The 26,115-nt window shown below is 40.9% G+C and overlaps 1 protein-coding gene across 4 annotated transcripts in view; it reads right to left on the bottom strand.

Annotated features, from left to right (window-relative positions):
* KIRREL3 (kirre like nephrin family adhesion molecule 3) overlaps window positions 1-26,115 on the bottom strand; it is a 694,474-nt gene that overhangs the window by 251,079 nt on the left and 417,280 nt on the right. For all 4 annotated transcript variants that reach the window (XM_081961293.1, XM_081961291.1, XM_081961292.1 and 1 more), the window contains exon 3: window positions 3,740-3,889. In XM_081961293.1, coding sequence (XP_081817419.1) covers window positions 3,740-3,889 — 150 coding nt within the window. The remainder of the gene's footprint in view (window positions 1-3,739; window positions 3,890-26,115) is intronic.

Here is a 26,115-nt window from a genome sequence, read left to right on the forward strand (position 1 = left end):
TGTGGAAACTTTTGTCCTCATCCCAGCATCCTGAATGAACTTTTCTTTATTTAAGAGCTTCTTTGTTTACCAAATACTGGCCTTATATGGACATTAACAAGAGGGCATTATTATTAACTGCTTTTGACAGCAGAGGTTTAGTAGGATCTTGATGGGGAAACGAGCATTTTTAATTTCATCTTCCCAGTTTTTTAAGGGATGGAAGGTTCAGAGACTTCCCCAAATTTCACTTCTTCTCAAGTTATATTGTTAATGAGCTGCAAGACAGAAAGTATCTTGGCATTAACTTACATGCCTTTGAAGGCTTTCCCCCCACCCCCAAGCTAGGAACAGCAAGATTTGCTCTCATGAACCGCGAGAAAAACAAATGAAGAGTTTGTTTGTATTTAGTTAATTAGATGACTAGCTGAGTTGGAATTCCAGAAGCAGGCAGAACCCCAGCTTGATAAATCAGATCCAAAAAAGCCAATTGCTCAAATTGTTCAGAGTGAGATGTCAACCACATTAGCTCTTGTTATCCGTTTTTTAAGGTTGCCTCAAATTTGGGCAGGCAGAGAAAAAAGATGGTTTCGAATATATTAGCAATATGCACTGTGCAGCTTCCACCAGCAAGGGGGTGTGAAAGAAGATGGTTGATTACTTAAATCTCAAAATAGAGACAAGGAAGCTTAGTAAGGAGAACAGGAACATTTTTTTTTTTAAATCAGCTAACTCAGCAAAAAAGAAAAAAAAAGAACAGAACTTGGCTTGTGTAATGCCCTGAAGCTGATTCGGTCCCTCTTGAATGCAATGATCACTCCCTTAGGTATGTTAAGGGAAAAGGGCTCTCACATAATTGCTCCGAAGCCTGGAGCAGGATTCCCCTTTTTATAGCAAACTCTCAAGGCTCTGTTTATAAGTATGCCATACACTGGAATGTTTATAACTGGGAGGCAGACAGTTGTTCAAAGTTTCATTCTTACCACGAGCAAAAGCAGCCACCAAGGGTCTGCTTATTTCTGGGGTAGGATATAAATCTGATAAAGTTATTATTCTCGGTTAAACTTGTATAAGTATTATACAAGTTTAAAATGGTGCGCTGGTCTCTCGAGGACTTTGGCTGGCTCACCACAAAATTAAGAAATGCACATGGTATTCAGAGCAAGGACGGTCAGTCTTAACCTCCTCCCTCTAGTGCCTTCTGAGATCAGGAGATTTCTTCAGTGGAAAACAAAAGAAGGAAGGTAGGGCTTTATTTGATTTTAACCCCATCTTTATCTATATATAGAAAATAGTGGGGTGTGTGTGTGTGTGTGTGTGTGTGTGTATGTGTGTGTGTGTTCCAGCGTAATTCTGAAATGCCTCAAGCAATTTCAACCAAACTTGGTACACAGATGACTTACTCTCTTGAAACAAATATTGTGGGGGTAAGACACCCCTAACACCCCTCGGGTTGTGTGTTCTGTTAAGATACAGCCTGTTCTACCTTAAAATGGCTTCTACTGTACTGCCTTAAAATGGCTTCTATTGTACAGTGCAATGGAGTTGCCGTGGCAACGGCTTCTTAGTACTCCACAAGGGGACTCCCTCTGGTAAGGGGGAAAATCCAACATTAGAAATTACGCTTCTGGGGGCACAGGGAATATAATACTCCTTCCTCTTCTGATTTTCTCCAAAACAACAACTTTGTGAGGTGAGTTGGGCAGAGAGAGAGGGACAGATCCAAAGGCACTCAGCCGGCATTGATTCCCAAAGCAGGACTAGAACTCACAGGCTCCTGGTGATTGGCTCAAAGTCATCCAGCTGGCCTTCATGGCTGAGGTGGGACTAGAACTCCTAATCTCTAGCCTGGTGCCTTAACCACTAGACCAAACTGGTTCTCAGTGCACCTAAGCACTTCCATAAAGACAAATGTTTGAAAATCAGGAAAAGAACCAGAATAGCCTAATCTTAACCACTTTAGTGAGAGACGGTTTGGTCTAGTAGATAAGTCACTGGACCAAAGCTGGTGAAAAGGGTATTCTAGAACATTGGGCTCTATCTAACAAAATCAAATTCAATGGTGAAAAAAGTAAGGTTCTACATTTAGGCAAGAAAACCGAAATGCACAGGTACAGTATAGATGGTACCTTGCTCAACAGTAGTAACTGTGAGAGGGATCTTGGAGTTCTAATGGACAACTATTTAAATATGAGCCAGCCGTGTGCAGCAGCTGCAAAAAAAATCCAACACAGTTCTAGGCTGCCTAAACAGAGGGATAGAATCAAGTTCACATGAAGTGTTAATATCACTTTACAAGGCCTTGGTAAGGCCACACTTGGAATACTGCATCCAGTTTTGGTCTCCACGATGTCAAAAAGATGTGGGGACTCAGAGAAGAGAAGCAAAGTTGATTAGGGGACTGGAGGCTAAAACATATAAAGAAGAATTGCTGGAACTGTGTATGTCTAGATTAATGAAAAGAAGGACTAGGGGTGACATGATTGCAGTGTTCCGATATCTCAGGGGCTGCCACAAAGAAGAGGGAGTCAAACTATTCTCCAAAGCACCTGAGGGCAGGACAAGAAGCAATGGATGAAAATTAATCAAGGAGAGAAGCAACCTAGAACTAAGGAGAAAATTCCTGACAGTTAGAACAATTAATCAGTGGAACAACTTGCCTCCATTAGTTGTAAATGCTCCAACAATGGAAGTTTTAAAGAAGACATTGGATAATCATTTGTCTGAAGTAGTGTAGGGTTTCCTCCCTGAGCAGAGGGTTGGACTAGAAGACCTCCAAGGTCCCTTCCAACTCTGTTATTCTAATTCTAGTCCTGCACAAAGCCAGTTGGAAAATTTTTGGCCTGTCACTTTCTCTCATCCACAAGGAAAAGGCAGTGGCAAACCATTTCCAAAAATGTATCTAAGAAAACTGCAGTGAATTATCCATGTATGGCAGTTCCTGGGCCTTGAAGGCACATTCATCCATCCGCACACAAAAAGCATGACTATTTCCTTGCTTGTGGTTGTCTAAAGTATGGATACACATATAACCAGGGAAAGATGTTTGCTTTGTGGTGAGAAGAGATGTGTCTGTGTGTTTGTGCATTGTGTATGTTGGAAGGTCACTGAGGTGCTCTTGGTCAGTATCTAATAGGAGCCATCTGGGGTAAGTAAGGATCAATCTGACCAAATCATTATCTCCTTCTTTTAACAGCTCCGTAATCCCTTGCAGGGTGCAGTCTTGGCAACTGAATGGAGCTAGCAGAGTATTTCAATGGCCGGATGCCCTTCCTGTCACCAATGTGGAGTTTTGTTTGCGCATATATATTTTCATTGTGCCCAGAGAGAGAAATATATACCTCAACCTAGGATCAAACTCACAGCCTCCTGATTGTGACGTGAGACCCAGTTCGGCCAAACCGGTAGTAGCTATTTAGCCTGGGTGACAGAACCGGCAGCGCCCCAGGCTCGCCATGGCCCCAAACCAGTTCTGCTGTTGCCAGCATGTTTCTGCACATGTGCAGAGCAATTTATAGTCAACTGCGCATGTGTGAGCAATGTGCGGTATGTGCAAGTGCAAAATGCGCACGAAGCAAACCAGTACCAACCGGTACAGGAATCCACCCACCCCTGGCTCCATCTCTAGGCCGCTGTAACACTCCTGATCTGGTCAAATGAGAAGTAAAAATATTTAACAAACAAATCAGAGTTGCTTGACAGTGAGATGGGCAGCATATACATTTAATGAATGAATAAATAAAAAAATATATATGCTTACTGGAGAGATCCCTTCCTACTCCAAGGGCAAGACCATCTTTAATCCATAGCACAATTCCATTATATTCAGGAATAGCACACAGGAGGGTCACGGGTTGTCCAGCAACCACCACCTGGTCCTGAGGTTGCTGAGTAAAGGAAGATGCTGAACCTGGAGAAAGAGAGAAGAAGCAGAATGAATGTTTGAACGTGGAATCCCGGAGCTCCAAAATGCCTGAAACACAAATGGGATGAAGCTTCTCACACCTGAAAAGCAGAATAAGATCTTGGAACATCATCAAATTACTTCACTTCTAAAGTTTCCATAATACACATCAAATTAGTGCTGTTGGCAAGTCAAACTCTTCTTGGTTTTTTTTTTTTAATTCTTTTCACATCGCTCTAAATTTGATGATTGTAGTCTCAGCTCAAAAACACATCCAAGTACAAATTTTGTGTTGCGAAGGAGGGTTGGTTTTCTTTTTTAGGATTAATACATGCTGACATGTCCCTTTCGAGGTAAACGGTGCCTGTGTGAAGCATTTTTGTGAGTTTCTCAAAGAAAGGAATAGCAGGTTATGTGGATTGGATAAAAATGGACGCTGACAGGAATTTGTCCAGTCCGATTCAAAGAAAGCTGTTTCTGATCCACTATAATCCAGGAAAGCCTCTCTTAAATTGGTGCCTTCCATGTACATCGGACACAATTTACAGAATCAAACCAAACCCATCTTTATTACAGTCATAAAACGGCATAGGTTTCTTTTAAAGTCCACTCTGTGTGGAAGGTGCCATATTGGGGAAAGGAGATCCAGGAAGTGCCAAAAACGGAAATATGAACTATTCTGTGAAATATGAACTATTCCTACGAATAAAATGAGTGAAATGGAAATATGGCTTGTAGGTCAGGGAATGACAAGCTGTGGAATTCAATAAGCTTTTGTGGCTCTTTGCAAACTCTACCATCACACAGATCTGAGTCACATCATACAGCTGGAAAAGACGGAATATTGCCCGGTTGCCTAGGCAACCAGGTGATTTCCCCTGCTGTTCCCTCACAGGCTGCAGCAAGGCCTGAAGAGATGAGCGGTATAAGCATACCCTTGTTGTCTAGGCAACAGAGGGATGAGCTCCCTTCCACTGGCCTAAGCATAATGAGCGACTTTTATCTTTTTTTTAAAGTCCCCCCCCCTCTCTCAGGCAACGAAAAAAATGGAGACATTTTTAGCCAAGAATGAATCCAGGGAAGTCTGTGTGTAATTCAGCTTCAGGAGTTTAGCCTACCATTTCCCAAGATAATTAGCTTCCCTATTTAACTTTTCTTGCTTTAAGGAAGACCCCCACCCACCCTCTAACATTCAACTAGCATTACCTTCCCATGATTTAAGCCTATCATTTCAGGTCCAACACTTTGGGGCATTAAGGAACTTTTTTGGCTGGAACATGACAATGTATGCTTCTCACATTTGAATAGAGCCAGTTTCCTCAGTCTCGGCTCGTAGGACTCAGTTTCCACTCCTGAGCATTTTTTTAAAAATACATCTGTGAATTCTAATTTCAAATACTTCTTGAGATACCTAGAACAGGAGGACCTTGGAGCTGTTGGAATGTGGTTGGAGTGTGGTTGTTTTCTTTTTATTACCCAACTAGGTAACATCAACAGCACTGTTATATATTTGGGTGGTGAAACATCTGGAAGAAAACACCCAAGCTCAAAGAGCACCAAGGACCCCAACAGTTCAACCTTGAGCTCTTCCATTGGATATTCCATGAGGTGGTATCTCATACAATAGAAATAGGCTCCTGCTAGGGACAGAGTTACTGTATCTAGCCCTTCATTCTGCTTCCTGAATAATAATCTCCCACTCCCATGATGCTTCCAAAAGCAGAGAGGGTAAGAAAGGGAGAATGTTCTTCATTTTAGTCCCAGCATTTTATATTTAGTGTTCATGAAACCTCTGAATTAGAATACAGTAGAATCTCTGGTCACGACCATAATTCGTTCCATAACTTTGGTTGCGAACCGATTTGGTCGTGACACGAACCTAATTTTGGAAATTTGGTGCTTACCAAAAAAAATGGCGCGGAAGTGGAAATCACTCACGAAAAGAAAAAAAAAGTGCATTTTTGGTAGGGAACCCAATTTGGTTGTGGTCAGAAGCATTCGTGACCAGAGTTTCTACTGTATTCGTATTATTAACTATTGGTCAACAAAGGAAGACCTACCCGGAGTCTGTCACCCAACAGCTGAATGGGTGACCCAGATACTTAGCATTAAAAGATCAGAGGATCATTTTCTATACAGTAGATTCTTTTGTGAGCCTCAATCATTTATCCTAATTAGCCACTTTCCCCTCTGAAGTAAACTGCCCCAGCGGTGAGGCAGAAGAGAAGGATTTGCAAGGGACATCATGTTCTCAAGCACCACAATAACTGCTCACCGTGAATGACTAAATGCTGCCTTTACTTTCATTAAAAAGTAAAATACATCCCTCGTATACCAGGCTGTTCACATTTCTAATTAAAAGCTAAGACTTGCATTCCACCTGGATAAAAATCATTTATTAAAATTCAGAATGATTTTCTGTTAGATCCTGGTGGTATACAGCTTATTGTCAGGCGCAGAAAGCATAGGATTGCAGCCGTGCTGGTGCCAACGTGTCGAGAGGGGTACATTGTGGTTTTTGTAAGATCTCGCTCCGATTGTGCATATCAGTGGTGGGTTTCAAATTTTTTTAGAACCACTTCTGTAGGTGTGGCCTGCTTTGTGGGAGTGGCTTGCCAGCCATGTGACCGGGTGGGAGTGGCTTGCCAGCCATGTGACTGGGTGGGCATGGCCAACTTGTAAAATGTGGTGAAACTCACTTAACAACACTCTTGCTTAGCAACCAAAATGTTGGCTCAGGAACTCTGGCATTGAAGTGTGCAAGTCTTAAAGCTGTCAAGTTACAAGACCCTTGCACTCCTAACCCTTTAGGGAAAAAAACTCCAGGGGTGTTCAAACTTGACAGCTTTAAGACTTGTGGACTTCAACTCCCAGAATTCCTCCTCTCGCTCTTCATCTTGATGATGTGCGGACGGGCCGGGGGAGGGAGCTGGAACCGGTTCTAAATGGCACTGTAGATTTGTGGAACCTCTTCTATGGAAGAGGTTAGAACTGGCAGGAACCCACCCCTGGTGCATATGCACACTTTTGTCATGAGCAGAGGGACTTCAACTTTTACCATTAAACATCTGCCCAAACATTCCAGCTTTTCCTCACAAGCAAAGCATATCCTGGATTGACCATGTTTTGATCTTTACATCGAAAGGAAACCTGGAGACATTGGACAATTTCAAAAATGCAATGCAAGAAGGAGTGAGAAGAATTGTCTCCAACTATTAAAAAGAATCCAGATTATGAAACCACAATAGTTGCTTAGATTAAAGGAGTCCAAAGATTTAACCTTCTGTAGGAAGTTAGCAACCCTGCTCCTGGGAAAATGAGATAGTTTAGGGAATATTAAAAAGGGCAGAATATTTCCCCTAAAAGGGAGGCAGAAAATCAGCTCCACCACATTTGTTAATGTCAGGGGAAAATATTTCACCCTGAACTAGATGAGGTCTTAGATCACGGCTTTTCCAAACAGCATTCTCTTTAAGGTGCGGAAAAAAATATATCCCGGAAAACATATTCTAATGAAAAACAAGCTTTAATACAAAAATAATAAAACAAAGAAATAAACAAATCTATCTAATTGTTACATTTTGGCAAGAGCAGTTTGTCTACCAGCTTCCTGGCAGACGGACAAAGATCAAAAGGAAAGAAGTCTCTGGAATGTGTGAAATAATAAACATGTTAAGCATGCGCAATAAATCATTGTCAGATAAGAACTTATGATCTGCGCAGTAACTCTTTCAGTTCAGCTATTCAGTTCATGGCTAGCAAACAATTTAACGCAGTGACAGTTAATGGGTCATTAAGGCCTGGGCCAGCTTATCCACAACACAAAAGACATGGCCCTCAGGACATAATAGGACTCGTCTAGCAACAGAACTCACCACATGGTACCTGGGAAGATTACATCACCCAGCAAGGCTCACATAAACGTGGGATTCAGGACAACCTAGTGAGTTGCCCCTGCATGGCTCAATGGGATAACCATGAAATACAAACTCAAATTCAAAAGCCCAGAGAGGGCATAAAACCCAGACGCTCTCAGCATCTTTCCCCTTTTTTGCCCAGGACCTCAAACTATGTGTTTCCTATTCACCATTAAAAACAACTTTCCAAATACAACTTTATAATGCCTTGGTAAAGCCACACTTGGAATACTGCATTCAGTTCTGGTCGCCACGATGTAAAAAAGATGTGGAGACTCTAGAAAGAGTGCAGAGAAGAGCAACAAAGATGATTAGGGGACTGGAGACTAAAATATAATAAAGAACTGTTTCAGGAACTGGGTATGTTTAGCTTAAGAGAAAGAAGGACTAGGGGAGACATGATAGCAGTGTTCCAATATCTCAGAGGTTGCCACAAAGAAGAGGGAGTCAAACTATTCTCCAAGGCACCTGAGGGTAGAACAAGAAGCAATGGGTGGAAACTAATCAAGGAGAGAAGCAACTTAGAACTGAGGAGAAACTTCCTGACAGTTAGAACAATTAATCAGTGGAACAGCTTGCCTCCAGAAGTTGTGAATGCCCCAACACTGGAAGTCTTTAAGAAGATGTTGGATAGCTATTTGTCTGAAACGGTATAGGGTTTCCTGCCTAGGCAGGGGGTTGGACTAGAAGACCTCCAAGGTCCCTTCCAACACTACTATTGTACTGTATTGTATAAATAGTCTCCATGCTTCCAGTGTCTTTCTTCCCACTTGGAACTGAACCCCGATGGACATTTCTTGCAACCCTTTCCCATGAGAATTGGAAGTATTAGTATTTTCAAAGCTGGTTGTTTTCGATCCTTTGTGCAAAATGGTTGCTGTAGCCTTTCTCCCAAACCCAAGCAATGTCTAATTATCATGAATAAATGTGCATATCTCAAACTCTATGATTTACCTCTGCTTTTCTGAAAAATGTGGCCCCTCAGCACAGTTTTAGAACCGACATAAAAGCAGATTATCATTCTATTAAGGCATTAAAGGTTTATCTTTAAATCCCCTTAACTGCATTTTGAATTAAGGAAAAGTGTTGGGGGAAGGTACAATTTTCAGCTTAAAAGTGAAACCTTCACAGGATATAAGTCCTGTTCCGAAATAAGTTGCCATTGAACAAATAAAAGCTCAGCATGAGTCTAGTCCTCTTTGAGGAAGAGCCGTGCAGCAGAAGGCAAGGGGGAGAGGCTAAATTTATAAGTCCCAAACGTAAAAGCAAACAAAATGGATCCTTTTGAGCAAGCTCTGTTGGCATCGGTTATGATTTCAGCAGACTAATGAGGCCTTGCCCTGCGGGATGGCATCACTGGGGGGCAGATTTTTCTATGTGCAGGCTCATATGCATTGTTGCTGCTGGGATAATATGCATGAGGGATTTGCTAAATGGCTCATTAAACAACTTGACAGTCTCCCTTTGTAACCCTAGATGAATTTGAAAACTGCTCAATTATCATGAAACGAACCGCCCCTTACCATCTAATATTGTCTCTCAAGTGTGGGCAACGGTCCTTATTTCTGCATAGTGGAGTCTATTGTGGGATAAAACTGCCAAGAGAACTAATTCATCACTGCATCTTAAGCAATAAGCTTTCCCTTCCTGCCCATTTCAAGATTCCACTTATCAACACTGGAAGGAAGGAAGCCACATACAAAATGACCTGTCTTTCTGGAGTCAAGTGCCACCCAACAATGGCCAAGTCTGTGCAAAGCTTGCCAGATGCTGTAAAGGACGTCAAATGTTTACAATCTGGTAAAAAGATGGGTTTTGTGATTTTAGATTTTGTGATACTGGATGAATTTAGGAATTGAAGAAGAGTTTTTTCAGGTTCTCTGGGAGAAACATTGGCTTGGCAGGAAAAGTTTGGGATTGAGCATTCTTGGTGGCCCTAACTATGTATTTTGTGCTCAATAACCTTAAGGTTAGAGCAACTAGTACCTTTACGTTCCTCCTATGTACTGTTGCTTCCAATTAATACACCCTATTTTAGTTATTGAGGGACGTGGTGGCTCAGTGGCTAAGACGCTGAGCTTGTCGATCAGAAAGGTCAGCAGTACGGCGGTTTGAATCCCTAGTGCAGTGTAATGGAGTGAGCTCCCATTACTTGTCCCAGCTTCTGTCAACCTAGCAGTTCGAAAGCATGTAAAAATGCAAGTAGAAAAATAGGAACCACCTTTGGTGGGAAGATAACAGCGTTCCGTGCATTTTCAGCATTGAGTCATGCCGGCCACATGACCACGGAGACATCTTCGGACAGCGCTGGCTCTTTGGCTTTCAAACGGAGATGAGCACCGCCCCCTAGAGTCAGGAATGACTAGCACATATGTGCGAGGGGAACCTTTACCTTTTACCTTTATTATAGTTACATCTCAGCCATTTTCTGCAGAAGGCAGCTGAGCAACACAAAACGAAATTGTGTATATCGGAATCTGTGGGACAATATTGTGGGAGGCTGTCCCAAACAAATGAAAATTATTCATTTTCATTCTAACTGCTCACTGCCAGGAGTTTGATTCTCAATGGCTCAAGGTTGACTCAGCCTTCCCTCTCTCCGAGGTTGGTAAAATGAGGACCCAGTTTGTTGGGGGCAAGAGGCTGACTCTGTCAATCACTTAGAGAGGGCTGTAAAGCACTGTGAAGCAGTGTCTAAGCCCCATTGCCTTTGCTATTCTGACCAAGCATAAGCTCACCAATATGCAAGACACAGCAGTCCCAAAGATAGCAGAATATCGTGGGGGGAAACATCCATTTTCTTCTAGCCACATCTTCTTACAACATGACTTAGCACCTGCCCAAGGTATTTTAAACCCCTTATAAATCTCCTGTACTAATGACAGCCTGAGTTGTATTTAATAAAATGCAACAGGATCCTTCCTCCCTCCGCAGCTTCTGCCATAATGATGTGAGTGACGCCGAACAGTCCTTGAAATTGTGAATGAATTCAAACAGAAAAATGATTATGGAAATGTGGAGCCATTCATCCCTGGGTGAACATCGCTTCATCTCTGACTCCTCTGTCCTTGTCTGTGAAGGAAGCTTGTTTAACAGCTTGAAAAGACAAGACTCAGAAAGCGAAATATGGGAAAAGCTGGGTTTTTTTTCCATAAACATTTTAAATACAGTGTATTGTCAGGGTATACCATTTACAAAAGAACAACAACAAAAAAAAAAGAAATATATTCTTTCTTAACACATATACTGATAATAACAGTAATAATATGACCAAATAGTTTTGGCTAAATTTCTTTTTATATTAGCTTATTTATACTTTTGTTAAGTGTATTGGCATATTTATATTTATAAACCATCTTTGTATTAAATTAAATTAAATTCATAATCTTTCTTCATCTAATTTCTACCTCTTATCTCTAACCACTCATAAAATCTATTCCGTATCAAGTAATATTCTTTATCTTTTATTTTTAAAGTTAGTCTGTCCATCTCAGTATAATCTAAGATTTTCCTTATCTGGGAAAAGCTTTGTTTTCTTGAACAACTATAAAATCCCGTGAACCAAAGCTGCGAACACATTTTATTATGTCTGGCCTTTAATAGTTGTTAATTATAATGCTGTGAGTTTTAGCTCACATCTTTGGTGCCTTTATGTCTCTTTATCTTTAACCCAGTTTAGCATTATTTCCTCAGTTCACTTTGAATGTAATACATATCACCTTGATAGTCTTGGTTAAGGTTCAGTAATTGTCTTGACAGAACTTAAAAGAAAAACCCACACAGATAAATAATTGCCCAGGGTGTTCAGTGTGCTATAAAATACAACACAGAATTATTGTAGATACTCTTGGAGGTGAGCAGAGTAGCTAGAGTAGCTCAAAAGCAGAAGAGGCCTGATTCCACCTTTTCAGCTTAACAAATTTTTATTAAAAGGCATAAGCTCTTTGTAAGCTAAAGCTAAAAATAAATTTTAAAATAAAATTTGTTAGGCTGAAAAAGGTGCTATAAGACTCCTCCTCATTTTTTAACACAGAATTACATTATTACGAGTGTTGTTGAAAGAATAATTATGCTTTCAGATTGCATTAAGGGGACTATTTCCTGATGAGAACTGAACTCTTAAACCATTGTTTTCATCTGAAAATGGATCGTGTTGAATAAATATGATTAAAGGAAGGTTTCTGCCTTCTTTTATCCAAAGGGAATCTGTGCTCAGAATGAATAAACATTCTTGTGTGTGTGTGTGTGTCTGTCTATCTATCTATCTATCTATCTATCTATCTATCTATCTATCTATCTATCTATCTATCTATCTATCATCTATCTATCTATCTATCTATCTATCTATCTATCTATCTATCTATCTATCTATCTATATCTATATCTATCTATCTATCTATCTATCTATCTATCTATCTATCTATCTATCTATCTATCTATCTATCTATATATATATATATATATATATATATATATATATAAAGTACTTTCCTAGATATGCAGTGTCTCAGTTCGGCATTAACCTATGGATACAATAGTTCATATTTAATAATTAAATACAGTTTTAAAAAAATCCTAAATACTCACCTTAAAACATTTCTTGCAAAATCCAGGAAATATGATGGTTCACTACATCTGAGAAGTACAACAACCATCACATAATTACTGTACTGTGTTACTCATGAGTTGCAAATCATATCAATTAATAGCAATAGCACATAGACTTCTATGCTACCCTATATTGTTTTACAGCCCTCTCTAAGCAGTTTACAAAGTCAGCATCTTGGCCCTAACAATCTGGGTCCTCATTTTAACCAGCCTTGGAAGGATGGAAGGCTGAGTCAACCTTGAGCTGATCAGTATCAAACTCCTGGCAGTGGAATTCAGAGTTAGCCTGCAATATTGCGTTCCAACCACTGCACCATAGCTCTTAATAGAAAACAATGGAGGCAGCAGGCATAACTGCAGTTTTAATGTGAAATCTTTGGACAGCCTGTAACCACTCTTGGGAGGTAGATCTATCATCTAGCCCAACTTCCTTTGTTGCTGAAAATAATCTAAGCTATTTGCGTAGGTTTTTTAAAAATTCTTTTGGAGTGGATGCTGCTAAGTGGTTTACAAGGAAAGGTTTTAGAGTAATAAGTAGGCAACCAATGACTCATTGGGTCCTTGTTTCAAAGGTGTTTACTTACTGAAACAGAAACAGAATAACCAAAGATGAGCAAAAAATAATAATAGTATAAGCAGGAGAAATTTCTGACTTCCTGCCAGCTTCCCCACTGAATTGCTTTGTGGGAATCTGGCAGAGAGCATCAGAATTCCTTTCTCCCCTCCTCCCTCCCTCCCCTCCTCCCTTCTTTCCTCTCCTCCTTCCTTCCTCCTTCCTTCTTTCCTCCCTCCTCCCCTCCCTCCCTCCTTACTTCTACTAGATCTTATTAGTGAGCATGTGCAGAACTCTGTATCCTGGCCTACATATGCAGGATTTGAAAAAATACTAGAGGAAAAAATAATTTATATCCTCATAATTATGAACTACTGTACTATGGTAGGAAATACATTCAATGTTAGCCTATTAAGCAAGAAACATATGGATAGTCATTCATAATTAACTGTGGCAATGCATTGATAAAAAAAAACGAGGCAGCAGAGCAGAAATATATGAGTGAAACAAGAATTGTCTATCAAATTACTTTCACGTCTATTTAATCAAATGAGTGTATATGTCCAGCATGGAGACATCTTATTCATGCCACATTTTGTGTGTCATTTTGAGCAAGACTTTCTTGCAATTTCAATCCACAATTTTAAAGAGAGGGGATCCCAGAAAACATACAAATCCACCCCTGATGTTCACGTGTTTAATGTTGCCAAAAGTATATTTGAAGATACGGAGCAATAAAAAAGAATATAATGGTAAACATTACATATATACATTTATATATATGTTGATATTGAAAGTAAGAAGTAGGATTAAGAAGATTTGCAGAAGGTTTTCTAAAGAAATTTTTTGAGGAGCACTAAATTGAAACAGAAAACTGAATCCTGGCAGACAGACTTTTAAAAAGCCCAATAAACAAGGGGAAAAATATGTACTATTAAAATGTTTGACACGGACAAGCATGTTTACTGACATATCGCAATACCAACATGGTGCTTTCCATTTAACCATAAACCTTAGATGCAACAATCCATAAATATCTTTCTTTACAGTGGTAATAGAATTTATGAGGAATATCTCTTTCAATCGTTGCTGAATTACCATTTTCAGGAGCTAAAGCCAACAGGGCTAATGATAAGATATCCTGGGAGCTCGATTTTTAACTTCAACAGAATACAGAAAATGGTAGATTCAATTACTCTAAAGTTCCCAAGTACCAAGGTTTGGACAGATCTATCCTTAACAGCCTAAAGGACTGCTATAAAACTTACAGTGGATGGCAGTTTCATATGTATGTATGTATGTATGTATGTATGTATGTATGTATATACAATGTGTTTACCCAAAAATAAGACCTTCCCCCAAAATAAGCCCTAGCTTGGTTTCTTTTTTTACATGTGGGTCCAATATAAGCCCCCCCAAATAAGCCCTAGTTAAGACCCCATCCACTCCAGGGTGCATGGGGTGGGGCGAGGTACAGGAGTAAAAATTAAGTAGGGTGGGGTTGGACGAGGAGCTGTCCTACTACTTACTTTTGGACAATTGCAGCCAGACTTTGCGCATCCTAACACATGACTTGCCTTGCTGGCCCACTTCTTCTGTGGCCACTTGTCACCGCTTGCATGCCCCAGGCCTCCGTTTTGCTGTCAGAGGCATTCAGAAATGGCCACTGTAGCCAAGAAGCGGGCTCTGGATGGACGAACGTGGCACCCGCCCTGCCTTCCATTTTGCCAGCCAATAACAGAGCTCTGGACTGATCCTGAAGGCCTCCGATAGTGACACGAGGCCAGGGGACACAATCCAGAGCCTGTTTCTTGGCTGCGGAGGCCTTTCCTGAAGGCCTCTGACAGAGAAATGGAGGCCGGGGGGCGATGCACGCAAGTGGTGACAAGTGGCCACAGAAGTCAGTTGGCAGCAGGCTCCTGTTGGGTGGGGCTGTTGGTACTGTTGCTGTGAAGTGAAAGACATCCCCTGAAAATAAGATCTGGTGCCTTTTTTTTTGGATGGCAAAAAAAATGTAAGACTGGGTCTTATATTCGGGGAAACACAGGTGTGTATGTATATATCAGAGGTGGATTCCTACTGGCTCAGACCAGTTCAGCCAAGTAGGTATCCACTTGGCCTGCCACACCCCCAAACTGGTTCTCTTGGCAGTGTCATAGGCACTGTTTTTTTTTCTTCTGCACATGCGTAGAATCGCGCGCACACAGCGCATCCCTGAGCAAACCGGCAGTAGCAGCATCTGGAACCCACCCCTGGTATATTATGTATTTATTATCTCATCTTTATTACTTTCTCAGTAACTTAAGGCAGCAAACATACCTAATACTCTTTCCTCCTCTTAATTTTCCCACAAAGTCAAGAAGCCTGTGAGAGGTGGGATAAGAGAGAGTGACTGGCCCAAAGTCACCCAGCTGGCTTTCATGCCTAAGGTGAGACTAGAGCTCACAGACACCAGCTTTCTATCCTGATGCCTTCACCACCAGACCAAATTAGCTCTTTTTACCACCTTTGAGACAGAGCTGGACTCAACATTTTCTGAATCATGGAAAAATATAATGGACTCAGCTGGCAACTATGCCTGCCAATTCTTTATAAGTTAATGTTTTAATGAGTCTGCTTCAAGAAGACAATCAGAGTTAGGTATCCTCAAGGTGTTTGCAAGTGAGGTTTGTGTAGAGGGGGGAAAAATAGACAAAACAGAGTGGCTGAAAGGGAATTTTAAAAAACCTGCCTCAAACTACCGATGGTGTTAGCAATAAACAAATTTTATTTATTTGAGAATATTGGAAAGACCATAAAGAGATCTGGGGATCCACACAATGCACCTATTTGACCATTCACAATCCCCCTGTGATCCTGGAAGGAAGATTGGTTGCAAACAGTTCTCACATTTTCAGGACCTGATGAGATTCCAGCTCAGTCTCCAAGGAGTCTCATTAAAAATCAAGTTGGCCTTGAAGGTTGCAACTAACAGTTTTATTCTGATTTAAAGCTTTTCTAATTTAATTTCAAGACAGCTCTAATCAGCAGCCCCCACCCCCCTTCATACACACAGTGTCTGCCCCTAGGTCTTTGATTTGCAATGGTAAAAAGGGGGAAGAATCTGGCTGAGAATGAGAAGCATAAATAGATATTGAAAGAAAAAGGAATTAAGAGGAGAAACTTGGAAGCAGCCCCCCCTCGCCTTCATCTCTGCCCTCCTTTGCATTCCTTCTTTTCCCTATTTTAGAAACTAACCACGGTTTCATAGTTTACTCTGTAGTCTTAAGTATTCTCAAGACGTCTCGTTGTTAGAAGGGCAGTATTGTACCAGGGAAAAGGGGATGCAGTGGCTCAGTGGCTAAGATGCTGATCTTGTTGATCTGAAAGGTCGGCAGTTCGAATCCCTAGCGCCACGTAACCGAGTGAGCTCCCATTACTTGTCCCAGCTTCTGCCAACCAAGCAGTTCAAAAGCATGCACAAATGCAAGTAGAAAAATAGGAACCCTCTTTGGTGGGAAGGTAACAGCGTTCCGTGCGCCTTCGGCATTGAGTCATGCCGGCCACATGACCCTGGAGATGTCTTCAGACAGCTCTGGCTCTTCGGCTTTGAAACGGAGATGAGCACCGCCCACTAGAGTCAGGAACGACTAGCACATATATGCGAGGGGAACCTTTACCTTTTATTGCGGCAGGAGTGTAATTTCAGGGTGCAATCAGAGAGAGAAGAAAAGGGAAGGCACAGAAGGAAAGGATGGTTCTATCAGGAAAAAATTATCACATTGTCAGCGTGGAACTGTGCAGGCTATAATGAGAAAGAAGGAAAACAAAAGCACTGTCCATGTCCTCTGACAATGTCCATTAAGTAGAGAGTTCATTTGGCAATTACCCTGAGAAGTGAAGAATTTTTAAAGGTTTTGTTTTGGGGTGTGTTTTTTTTTCCATTTGTTTGAGAAAACACTTGATGGGCTGTGGAAAATTGGATCAAGAATGGTGGATGGCTCTTCCCAGACTGCTTCCTTTCGACGTCTCTTTTCTCCTACTCTACTTGCGAGTTGAAATTAAGAATTGGTAGACATAAGAGATACTTTCCCCCAAAGCCTTGGCTCTGCCTTTTGTCACCGAGTTACAAAACATGAAAAAGCTCTCACACTTAATCCTGGTTGGCTGAGGGCTGAATCTTGATTTGAAACGGTTCGGTAAGGCAACTTGGAGTCTGCAAAAAAGACACCATTCATCCGACTCAACTGATGATCCTCATTTTCCATCCTATTTTCTCCAGCACTGAGTTTATTTCACTCCGTAACTGCATCACTTTTTATTGCCAGCAGCACACAAATAAACATTGTTTGTGTCTGTTTCTCTAAATAGATTTTTTCGTATACATTTCTGAGTGGTCCTTTTTTAAAGAAACGGGGAGTTCAGCATTACAATACTATCCTAATCTAGGGAAGATCAGAATTTGATGCAAAGCGTCTGTTAAAAGGTAAAACGAAATGTATTTTTCCTACTTCCCAGTTATATTGAAATGGCATCCTAAATGTAGACCCTTCTAGGGCAGAGGTAGGCATCCAGATATCTTGTCAGTGATTTTAGACTAGAATGCATCCATCCCCTGCTATTGGCTCCTGGGATTTAAATATTTGGAGAACACCATGTTGCCTACCTCTACTCAAGGACATGAATGTAGATGTAATAGCTTCCAGATGGTATCTTAACACTTAGGATTCATGTCTGTATGCATGTATGTATGTCTAGGCAGACTCGGATGATGAGGAGGTTGGGAAGGAACTTGGGCCAGTTCTGGAGTAGTCTCTGATGGATACTCTGCATCAGACACAGAAATAGAACCAGGGCCACCTGACATTTCCCAGCCACCAGAGAGACAGCTGTCTTTGTAGGCTGATATGAGTGAGGAGGAAGAACAGCTAGAGTTTGTTTCAGATGCATGTATGTGCAGAGCAGTTAGGAGAGGTAAACAAGAGGACAAGGAGTCGACTTGAGAAGCAAAACACACTTGGACGCTGAATGGCCCTTCCATGGCTGGAGAATAAATAGAAGGAAAGGGGAGTGGTGGTTGTAGGAGACAACAGTTCATATTTCTGAAGATTTTGCTCATTGTGGTTCATGCCACAAAGACTGCTTGCCAGAATTTAATTTGCAGCCTGGAAGCTCACAGCCTTGCAATTATCACAAGGAACTGATAAGGTCTGTTACTCTATTTAACTCCTTGAAGGACTAATGCCTGGACTTCGGGTGGGTGAATGCAATTAATTCACAAGAGGTAAATAAAGAGGAGCTTTTCATGACAAGGAATCTATTTCTTGCTTCTGATAAGGCTGGGTCAGAACACATATCCATCCATCTATCCATCTATCCATCTATCCATCTATCCATCCATCCATCCATCCATCCATTGGACTTATCACTCACAGAATGACTCTGTGGGATTCACGGGGATAAGGAGATTCACCTTGGGTCCCAGTTATGGCAGAGATGGTTTTGAAACTTTGAACTTCTTCGTTTTAAATGGAGAAAAAAACAACAACTTAAATTCCTGCTGTTCCCTTGAAAGAGACAAGTGAATGGCTACCCATAATTCTGAATTCTTCCAGGAACCTCTTCCATGTGAAATTAATACTGTTTTGAAAATGTTTCTGAAAGGACAATGTTTTGAGGGGCTTCACAGTGGATAATTTTCGACCAACCCTATCGTAAAAGCGTTTCTCTATACATCAGCTGTCACCATTCAAAAAGCAGTTTCTGGACTCTCCTTACACTGAAAGGCATCTCAGCTTGAATTCAACACTCAGAAGAATGTGTTGGCAGCTTTTCAAAGTGTTTGATCGATTTTCCAGGAGAATTTGATGTGGCCCCACTTCACTGTCACTCCAGAGTCTTACTCTCTCAGAGAGGTTTTGCAAGGAAGCCTTGATTTTCTATTCTTCTATTATAAACATAGAACCACGGGCGAAACCTCTCGGAATGTAATTTATATTTTTTCCAAAATAAATATGTAGATTGGCATGAAAATGAGATACTAATGAGGCAGCCTGGAATGCATCCAACGCAAAACCTGGACAAATGTTCACTGACAGGAAGGAGGGAGAGCAAATCGAACTCCCTCTCTTTCTCCCCCTACTGGCACTTGGGCAGTACTGCCTTCCCGAATCTCTTCATTTCTTGAATAAGTCGGGGTCATCATATCTCTCGTAATAAATATAATGGCATTCATAGTGTAAATCCAAAGGAAGGACAGGATAGTAGTATCATCCATCTGAAAAAGATGGATTGCTGCTCAGGTCCCCACTAGAATGGAAATTCTTATTGAGAGAAGCTTGGGAAGTATAAATCAACTTGCATTGGGAAATGACCATTTCCAGAATTCTTGGGGCAAGAATAAAGCTGTGAAATCGTCTGCTTATTGCTCAGTTATAGCTTCTAGCATTCATCATAATTCAACCTACTGTCTGGGATTATATGATGGAATATAGAGAGAAGGGAGATTCCCAGGAAGAAGGGGGTGCATCCCGGAGGAGTAAGAGGCAGCCCAGATCAGATACTATGTATGAGAAAAAGAGGGCGAAGACAGCCTCTCCCCAATAGTCCCCAGAGTATATTGCAGGTGCAGATATTAGAGTTTTCAGTTTGGCAAGATGTCTACCTATACATGTGAAAACAATAAAAACTCAGCTTGGAAGAATCACCAAGTGTCATTCTTGGTTTGGGGCCTGACAGATTAGTAGGAATTGTAAATGAACCATGTCTGTAGGGACACATATTCCCAACTCCTGCTTTATACCATACAATTACATTTAAGTTTTTTTTTTTTGGGGGGGGGAGGTTCAGCTACAGGGCTTGTCTGAAGCTAGCTCCCCCCCCCCCCCGTTTCTTAACAAAGTGCATCTCTGATCGCTGGCTATAAGGATGCTGGCTATAAGGATGCTCCTCTACAAAGGGAAAGGAAGGGAGATTTCATATAAAACTACAAAGGTCTATCTATCTATGGTATCTATCTATGGTATCTATCTATCTATCTATCTATCTATCTATCTATCTATCTATCTATCTATCTATCTATCTATCTATGGTATCTATCTGTCTATCTATCTATCTATCTATCTATCTATCTATCTATCTATCTATCTATCTATCTATCTATCTATCTATCTATCTATCTATCTATCTATCTATCTATCTCCATTTCAAAACCGAAGAGCCAGCACTGTCCAAAGATGTTCTCCGTGGTCATGTGGCCAACATGATAAATGCTGAAGGCGCAGAGAATGCTGTTACCCTCCCACCACTTGCATTTTTCTACTTGCATTTTTACATGCTTTCAAACTGCTAGGCTGGCAAAAGCTGGGAAAAGTAACGGGAGTTCATTCTATTCTACTTTGTGGTAAAACTGCATTCTTGTCTTCATTGTCCAATATTGGGCTGCATTGTCTTTAGGGCAAAAGATGTCGCTTGTTGTTTGTGACTAGACCAAGAACAATGAAATTGTTAGGTTCTATTGCCATGAGAGGTAGGAAAAGAAGAATATTAAGTTATATTTGACAGAAACCAACAATATCAGCAATATAACCTGTTAGAGCGTGGGTTTAAACAGCTCGCCGGGGGAAAAGATGTTAAATGCTCTGAAACTAATATGCTCCAGAGATGGTCAATTTGATCAGTCCTTAAGATAATGAAAAAATGCCCAGCCATGTAGATCTCTCTAACCTGAGAACAAAATAATCAATACTTCTTTTTGAAAGGTCATTGCCTGGATCATTAAGATTTATAATTTGGACTATACTGTACATTTTTGGTTTTTGTTAGTTTATCTCATCTGGAAGGAAACCATACTACTGAACATATAGACGTGGTAATGTTGAAGGGACAGAATAATAGTAGAATAGGTAGAATTACTGGGACATAATAATAACTTGTTATTTTGCTTCCATAAGCATTGCTTTGTTCCTGTAAGAATTAGAATTGTCTCTGCCATTTGCTTCTACCAGTGATATAACTCCTGCTATCTTGTTTTTTTTTGTATAACTCGGAGCCTGGCACATATCTCAAACAAGAGGTGGGGTATGTCTTGGCAGGGTAATATCGGAAAAATACCTGGGTTGGTAAGCACCCAGCCCCTGTTCCTTGCTGCACAGTCAATGCAGGGCTACAAGAAAGGCATGGGCCAGGGGGGCAGAACTGGGTACTAAGCTGATGTCTCTGAAGGTATAAAAGGATGCCGTACCTTCCCCAAGATGTGGCCTTCCTTACCAGCACCTTGTCTGTATGTTCATGGAATAGTCTACCCAGCCTTTTGCGTTGATCAAAATAAACTGATTCTTTTTCAGGTCTCCACTTGAGTTCTTCTTTTGGCTCATTGTTGACATAAGCATATCGCCAAACCTTACAGCGTGAATGGGCCAAAATTAAACATTTTATACAAAATTATAAAAGAGAGAACCCCTAATATAGGAACAAGTTGAAAATACCCCAGACTCTTTGCAACTGGTTCATGGAGGAAGAAGAAAACAAAGATTTCAGGAAATCTTGAAATCCAAACAGTCTTTTTCCTTTCCTCTACCATACCAAAGAGAGTCAAGACATAGCTACCTTGAGTTTCTCCCTAAACTTCCCTGTTTTTCCAGGGCTAAGTTCATGTTTTCCTAACACGTGCCACCAATGTTATATCTAAGATTATTTAAGCCTATCTCTCACTCAGGGTGGGCTGCTACGGATTTACCTGGGTTTGGGAGAACCCATAGTTAATGTTATGGCTGGTTTGGAGAACCTCCAAATCCCCCCCCCCCCCGGCTGGCCCTGCCCACCCCGCCCCTCCCAGGAGTCTCCACCTGGCCCATTTTGGATGCCAGGTAAGTTCAGGGCCCGTGCGGAGGCTCGGGGAGGGGGAACAAATGGGCCTCCCGGAAGTTCTGGAAGTCTGGAAACGGAAGAGCTCCGGAGCTCGCGGGAGGCAGTTTTTGCCCTCTCAGAAGCTTGAGGAAAGCCTCCGGAACCTGGGGAAGGCAAAAATGCACCTCCTGCCATGATGCAGGAGGCCGACTAGGCCGCCATGTCCACCCAGTAACCGGGCAGATAACCCGTTGCTGAAATTTTTGGAGCCCACCCCTGCTCTCACTTATTTCCAAAATGTCTTGTTTCTACATATATTTCCATGGGGTTTGAATGGCCTTTTTGTTTCTCCTTAGAAGATTAAAAAGGGGGCGGAATGAAAGGGCAACCATGGATCAGTTACCTAATTTATTGTTCTTCTGTTGCCAATTTCGGGGAGAAATCCTGAGATATATATGGCTGAAGGCCTAAGTAACTTGCTCATGCTTATGTGTATCATATCTTGACTGAGGAAAGAATTTGATGCTCTTTTTCAGGTGATAGAAAGTCTTGGTGCAGACCTGAGTAATACAATACAATAGTAGAGTTGGAAGGGACCTTGGAGGTCTTCTAGTCTAACCCCCTGCCTAGGCAGGAAACCCTATACCGTTTCAGACAGATGGCTATCCAACATCTTCTTAAAGACTTCCAGTGTTGGAGCATTCACAACTTCTGGAGGCAACTTCTGTTCCACTGATTAATTGTTCTAACTGTCAGGAAATTTCTCCTTTCTAAGTTGCTTCTCTCCTTGATTAGTTTCCATCCATTGCTTCTTGTTCTACCCTCAGGTGCCTTGGAAAATAGTTTGACTCCCTCTTCTTTGTGGCAACCCCTGAGATATTGGAACACTGCTATCATGTCTCCCCTAGTCCTTCCGACCAGAACTGAATGCAGTATAAGTGTGGCCTTACCAAGGCATTATAAAGTGGTATTAACACTTCACGTGATCTTGATTTTATCCCTCTGTTGATGCAGCCTAGAACTGTGTTGGCTTTTTTGGCAGCTGCTGCACACTGCTGGCTCATATTTAAATGGTTGTCCACTAGAACTCCAAGATCCCTCTCACAGTTACTACTATTGAGCACGGTCTCAGAATGTTATATTGGAGTATCCCAATATGAAGGGACTTACCTCTCTATCCTGGATCATTCACTAATTGTCCCCGAGCTTTTGCTCTCGCGAACATCTTAATAGCCACGAAGAAACTCATAGAACTATATATAGAAATCAAGTTTTTGGAATGGGATTTTCAAAGCAGTTAAAAAATGCAGATAGAAATGGAAATGAGATGGAAACAGCAATGGATGTGAAAGGAAACAGAAATAAACTGTTGGCCCATCTCTATTTTGAGGGATATTTCCCAACCCCTAGAATATTGTAATTTTACATTAACACACTAAAAGGCACAAGAGATGAAAAGCACAGAAGGGGAGGAAGAAAACTGATTAACTGACATAAAAAGACTTCTTTATTCATTAGGAAAAGGATCTTGTTTTGCAAGACAAAATTAATTAAGGAAATGTTGAGGATATCAAACATCAAATGCAGGGATCCATCAGAAGGTCTGGCTATGTAAATGTTACTTGCAAATTGCTACGCTTTGGGATGGGAGGAAAAACTCTTTGTTTCAGCATTAATACTCTCATTTCCTGCCAGCTGTTTCCCTCTCTTCTGTTTGCAGTTTTTGGATAATCTGTAGAGAAGGCTATGGAAGCTCAACAATTGAGTTTTACATCCATGTGCCAATTGCTGACTCATGCTTTCTCGTCCATTGTGCATACAGAGTGAGGTATATAAGCATTCTTGGCAGGAATATATTTATCTTGGCCAGAGTTCAAGAAAAAGTATGGTTTGTCTTCCGTTAAGATATAATAAACATATGTTCGTTAGTGAGGACGAGCAAATAAAGAAATGATTAAAGCAGCATCTCACAGATTAAAAATTATGGTAGCTGTTTAATGGTATTACCACTGTTTTCCAAAGCTCAAGAGAAGGAAGAAGGGACCCAGTTCTGCCACTTTTGATCAGAGCTGCATTTAAATTGTTGTAACACTACCACATGATAACCTAATTTTTCAGATCTGAAAAGATTTGGGTGAAATCAGCCCACATCAAGCTACAACTGGTTTTGAACTTGTGGCCCAGAAAGAAACATTGACGTTCTGTGTCCATTAAAGATCTTCAAATGTAGGAGACAATTACTCTCTCTTTGAATATGATATTAGACTTTTCAGAAATCTGTTGATTAGTCTCACTGGCAATATTTCTGAACTACACGTCTTCCTCAGCTTTGATAGCTCCATAAATCCCAGCTCAACTGTCAAAGTAGCTGCGAGTTGTTTGATCAGCTATTCAGAATGGGTTGAAATGCTATCTTCCACTCAGTTATTACTTATCAGCCGAGGAACATTTAAAATTACAGTGATTATACATCACTTCTTGCTACAATTTTTTTCTTTATGGCGTCTCTTTCCTCTATATTGCCACTATGAGGAAACAGTGAATAAGCTTTGTGGGAAAGTGTTAGAAATTATGTTTATATATAGCATTTTGGATCAAACAAAGTATACAGTCACCATGTGCTTTGCTGCTTAACTGTAACAGGAAACAGGAAACTTTACTTAGAACAAAAGGACATAGAGTATATATCATAGATCCAAACTTGTAAACACATCCTTTCCATTGCCTGAATATTACTATAAATGTTGCATAAAAATACAAGAAAACTATATTCCAGCAGAAAGACATTTCTTTCCTCTAGAGTGCTTCTAAAACGTGCCTCTGAATTATAATTTTGTAGCATAATAAATGTGTATGGGTGTGTCTCCAAGAGTTAGCAGCTACAACTCTTACAATGACCCCTGCTCCAGCTGCCTTACCCAACTTATGATAAACGTGGTGTTTATTTGCCATAATGGCAATTTCTTCGAGGGTAATTTATATGATCTTCATAACGTCAAGATGTGATATAAAGCTTGCCCTCATTACTGGTGCAGTAGAAAGCAATAGCAATAAAGACATATACCACTTCATAGTGCTTTTACAGCCCTCCCTAAGCACTTTACAGAGTCAGCCTATTGCCCCCAACAATCTGGGTTCTCATTTTACTGACTTCAGGAGGATGGAAAGCTTAGTCAACCTTGAACCGGTGAGGATCAAACTTCTGGCAGTGAGCAGAGTTAGCCTGCAATAATGCATACTAACCACTGTGCCACCAAATATTTGACTGAATGTTATAGGTGATTCATGGGGAGAAGGAGTAATGTGTGGATTAGAATGCCCAATTATCTTTTGGCTTTCTATTTCTCAGTCAGGCTTAAGGAAATATTAAAAAAAAAATGTTACAAAAATTAAAAATGCATGTTGTGAGTTGCAATATGTGGTCTTTAAGAAGCATGTTAAAATGTGGCTTATCGTCTCCTTTTCAAGAGAGGAAGACGGATAGGCTTGTTTAAAATTACTTACAGTAGGTTTTTGTATCCTTAAAATCAATTCCTTGACATATCTAGGCTGAAGAGTCCTTCCATTAAGATGGACCAATATCCCAAGGGTCAAATCAAAGAATACGCTCAGAGGCTATTTCTACAATTCCTACCATTTCACTCTTTATCATCGTATTAATTCAGATAGGTCTGATATCCGAAGGGACAGTTTCAACAGATACAGGTAGTCCTCGACTTACGACCACAATTGAGCCCAACATTTCTGTTGTCAAGTGAAACATTTGTTAAGTGAACTTTGGCCCATTTTATGACCTTTCTGGCCACAGTTGTTAAGCGAATCATTGAAGTGGTTAAGTTAGTAACACATTTGTTAAGTGAATCTGGCTTCCCCATTGACTTTGCTTGTCAGAAGGTCTCAAAAGGGGATCAAAGGACGCCGGGACACTGCAACCATCATAAATATGAGTCAGTTGCCAAGCATTTGAATTTTGATCACATGACCCTCAGGATGCTGCAATGGTCATAAGTGTGAAAAATGACCATACGTCACTTTTTTCAATGCTGTTGTAACTTTCAACCGTCACTAAACAAATTGTTGTTAAATTGTGGATTACCTGTACTTATATTTTGTTTAGCCTTTCTTTTCCTCAGTTTGGACTGAGATCTTTCTATGGGCCATCTTTCCATCGTGTAGGACAGGAGTGTCAAACTCAAGGCCCAGGGGACGAATCAGGCTTGTGAAGTGCTTAGTCAACCTGGAAACATAAAGGACTGGTCCAAAGTGTCTCTGCCACGGAAAATGGAGCATAGGAGGGCGGCGGGTGGCCCTCCCCAGCTTCGTTTTCG

Source organism: Natrix helvetica (assembly GCF_964273705.1).
Source record: "Natrix helvetica genome assembly, chromosome: 8".
Lineage (NCBI taxonomy): Eukaryota > Metazoa > Chordata > Lepidosauria > Squamata > Natricidae > Natrix > Natrix helvetica.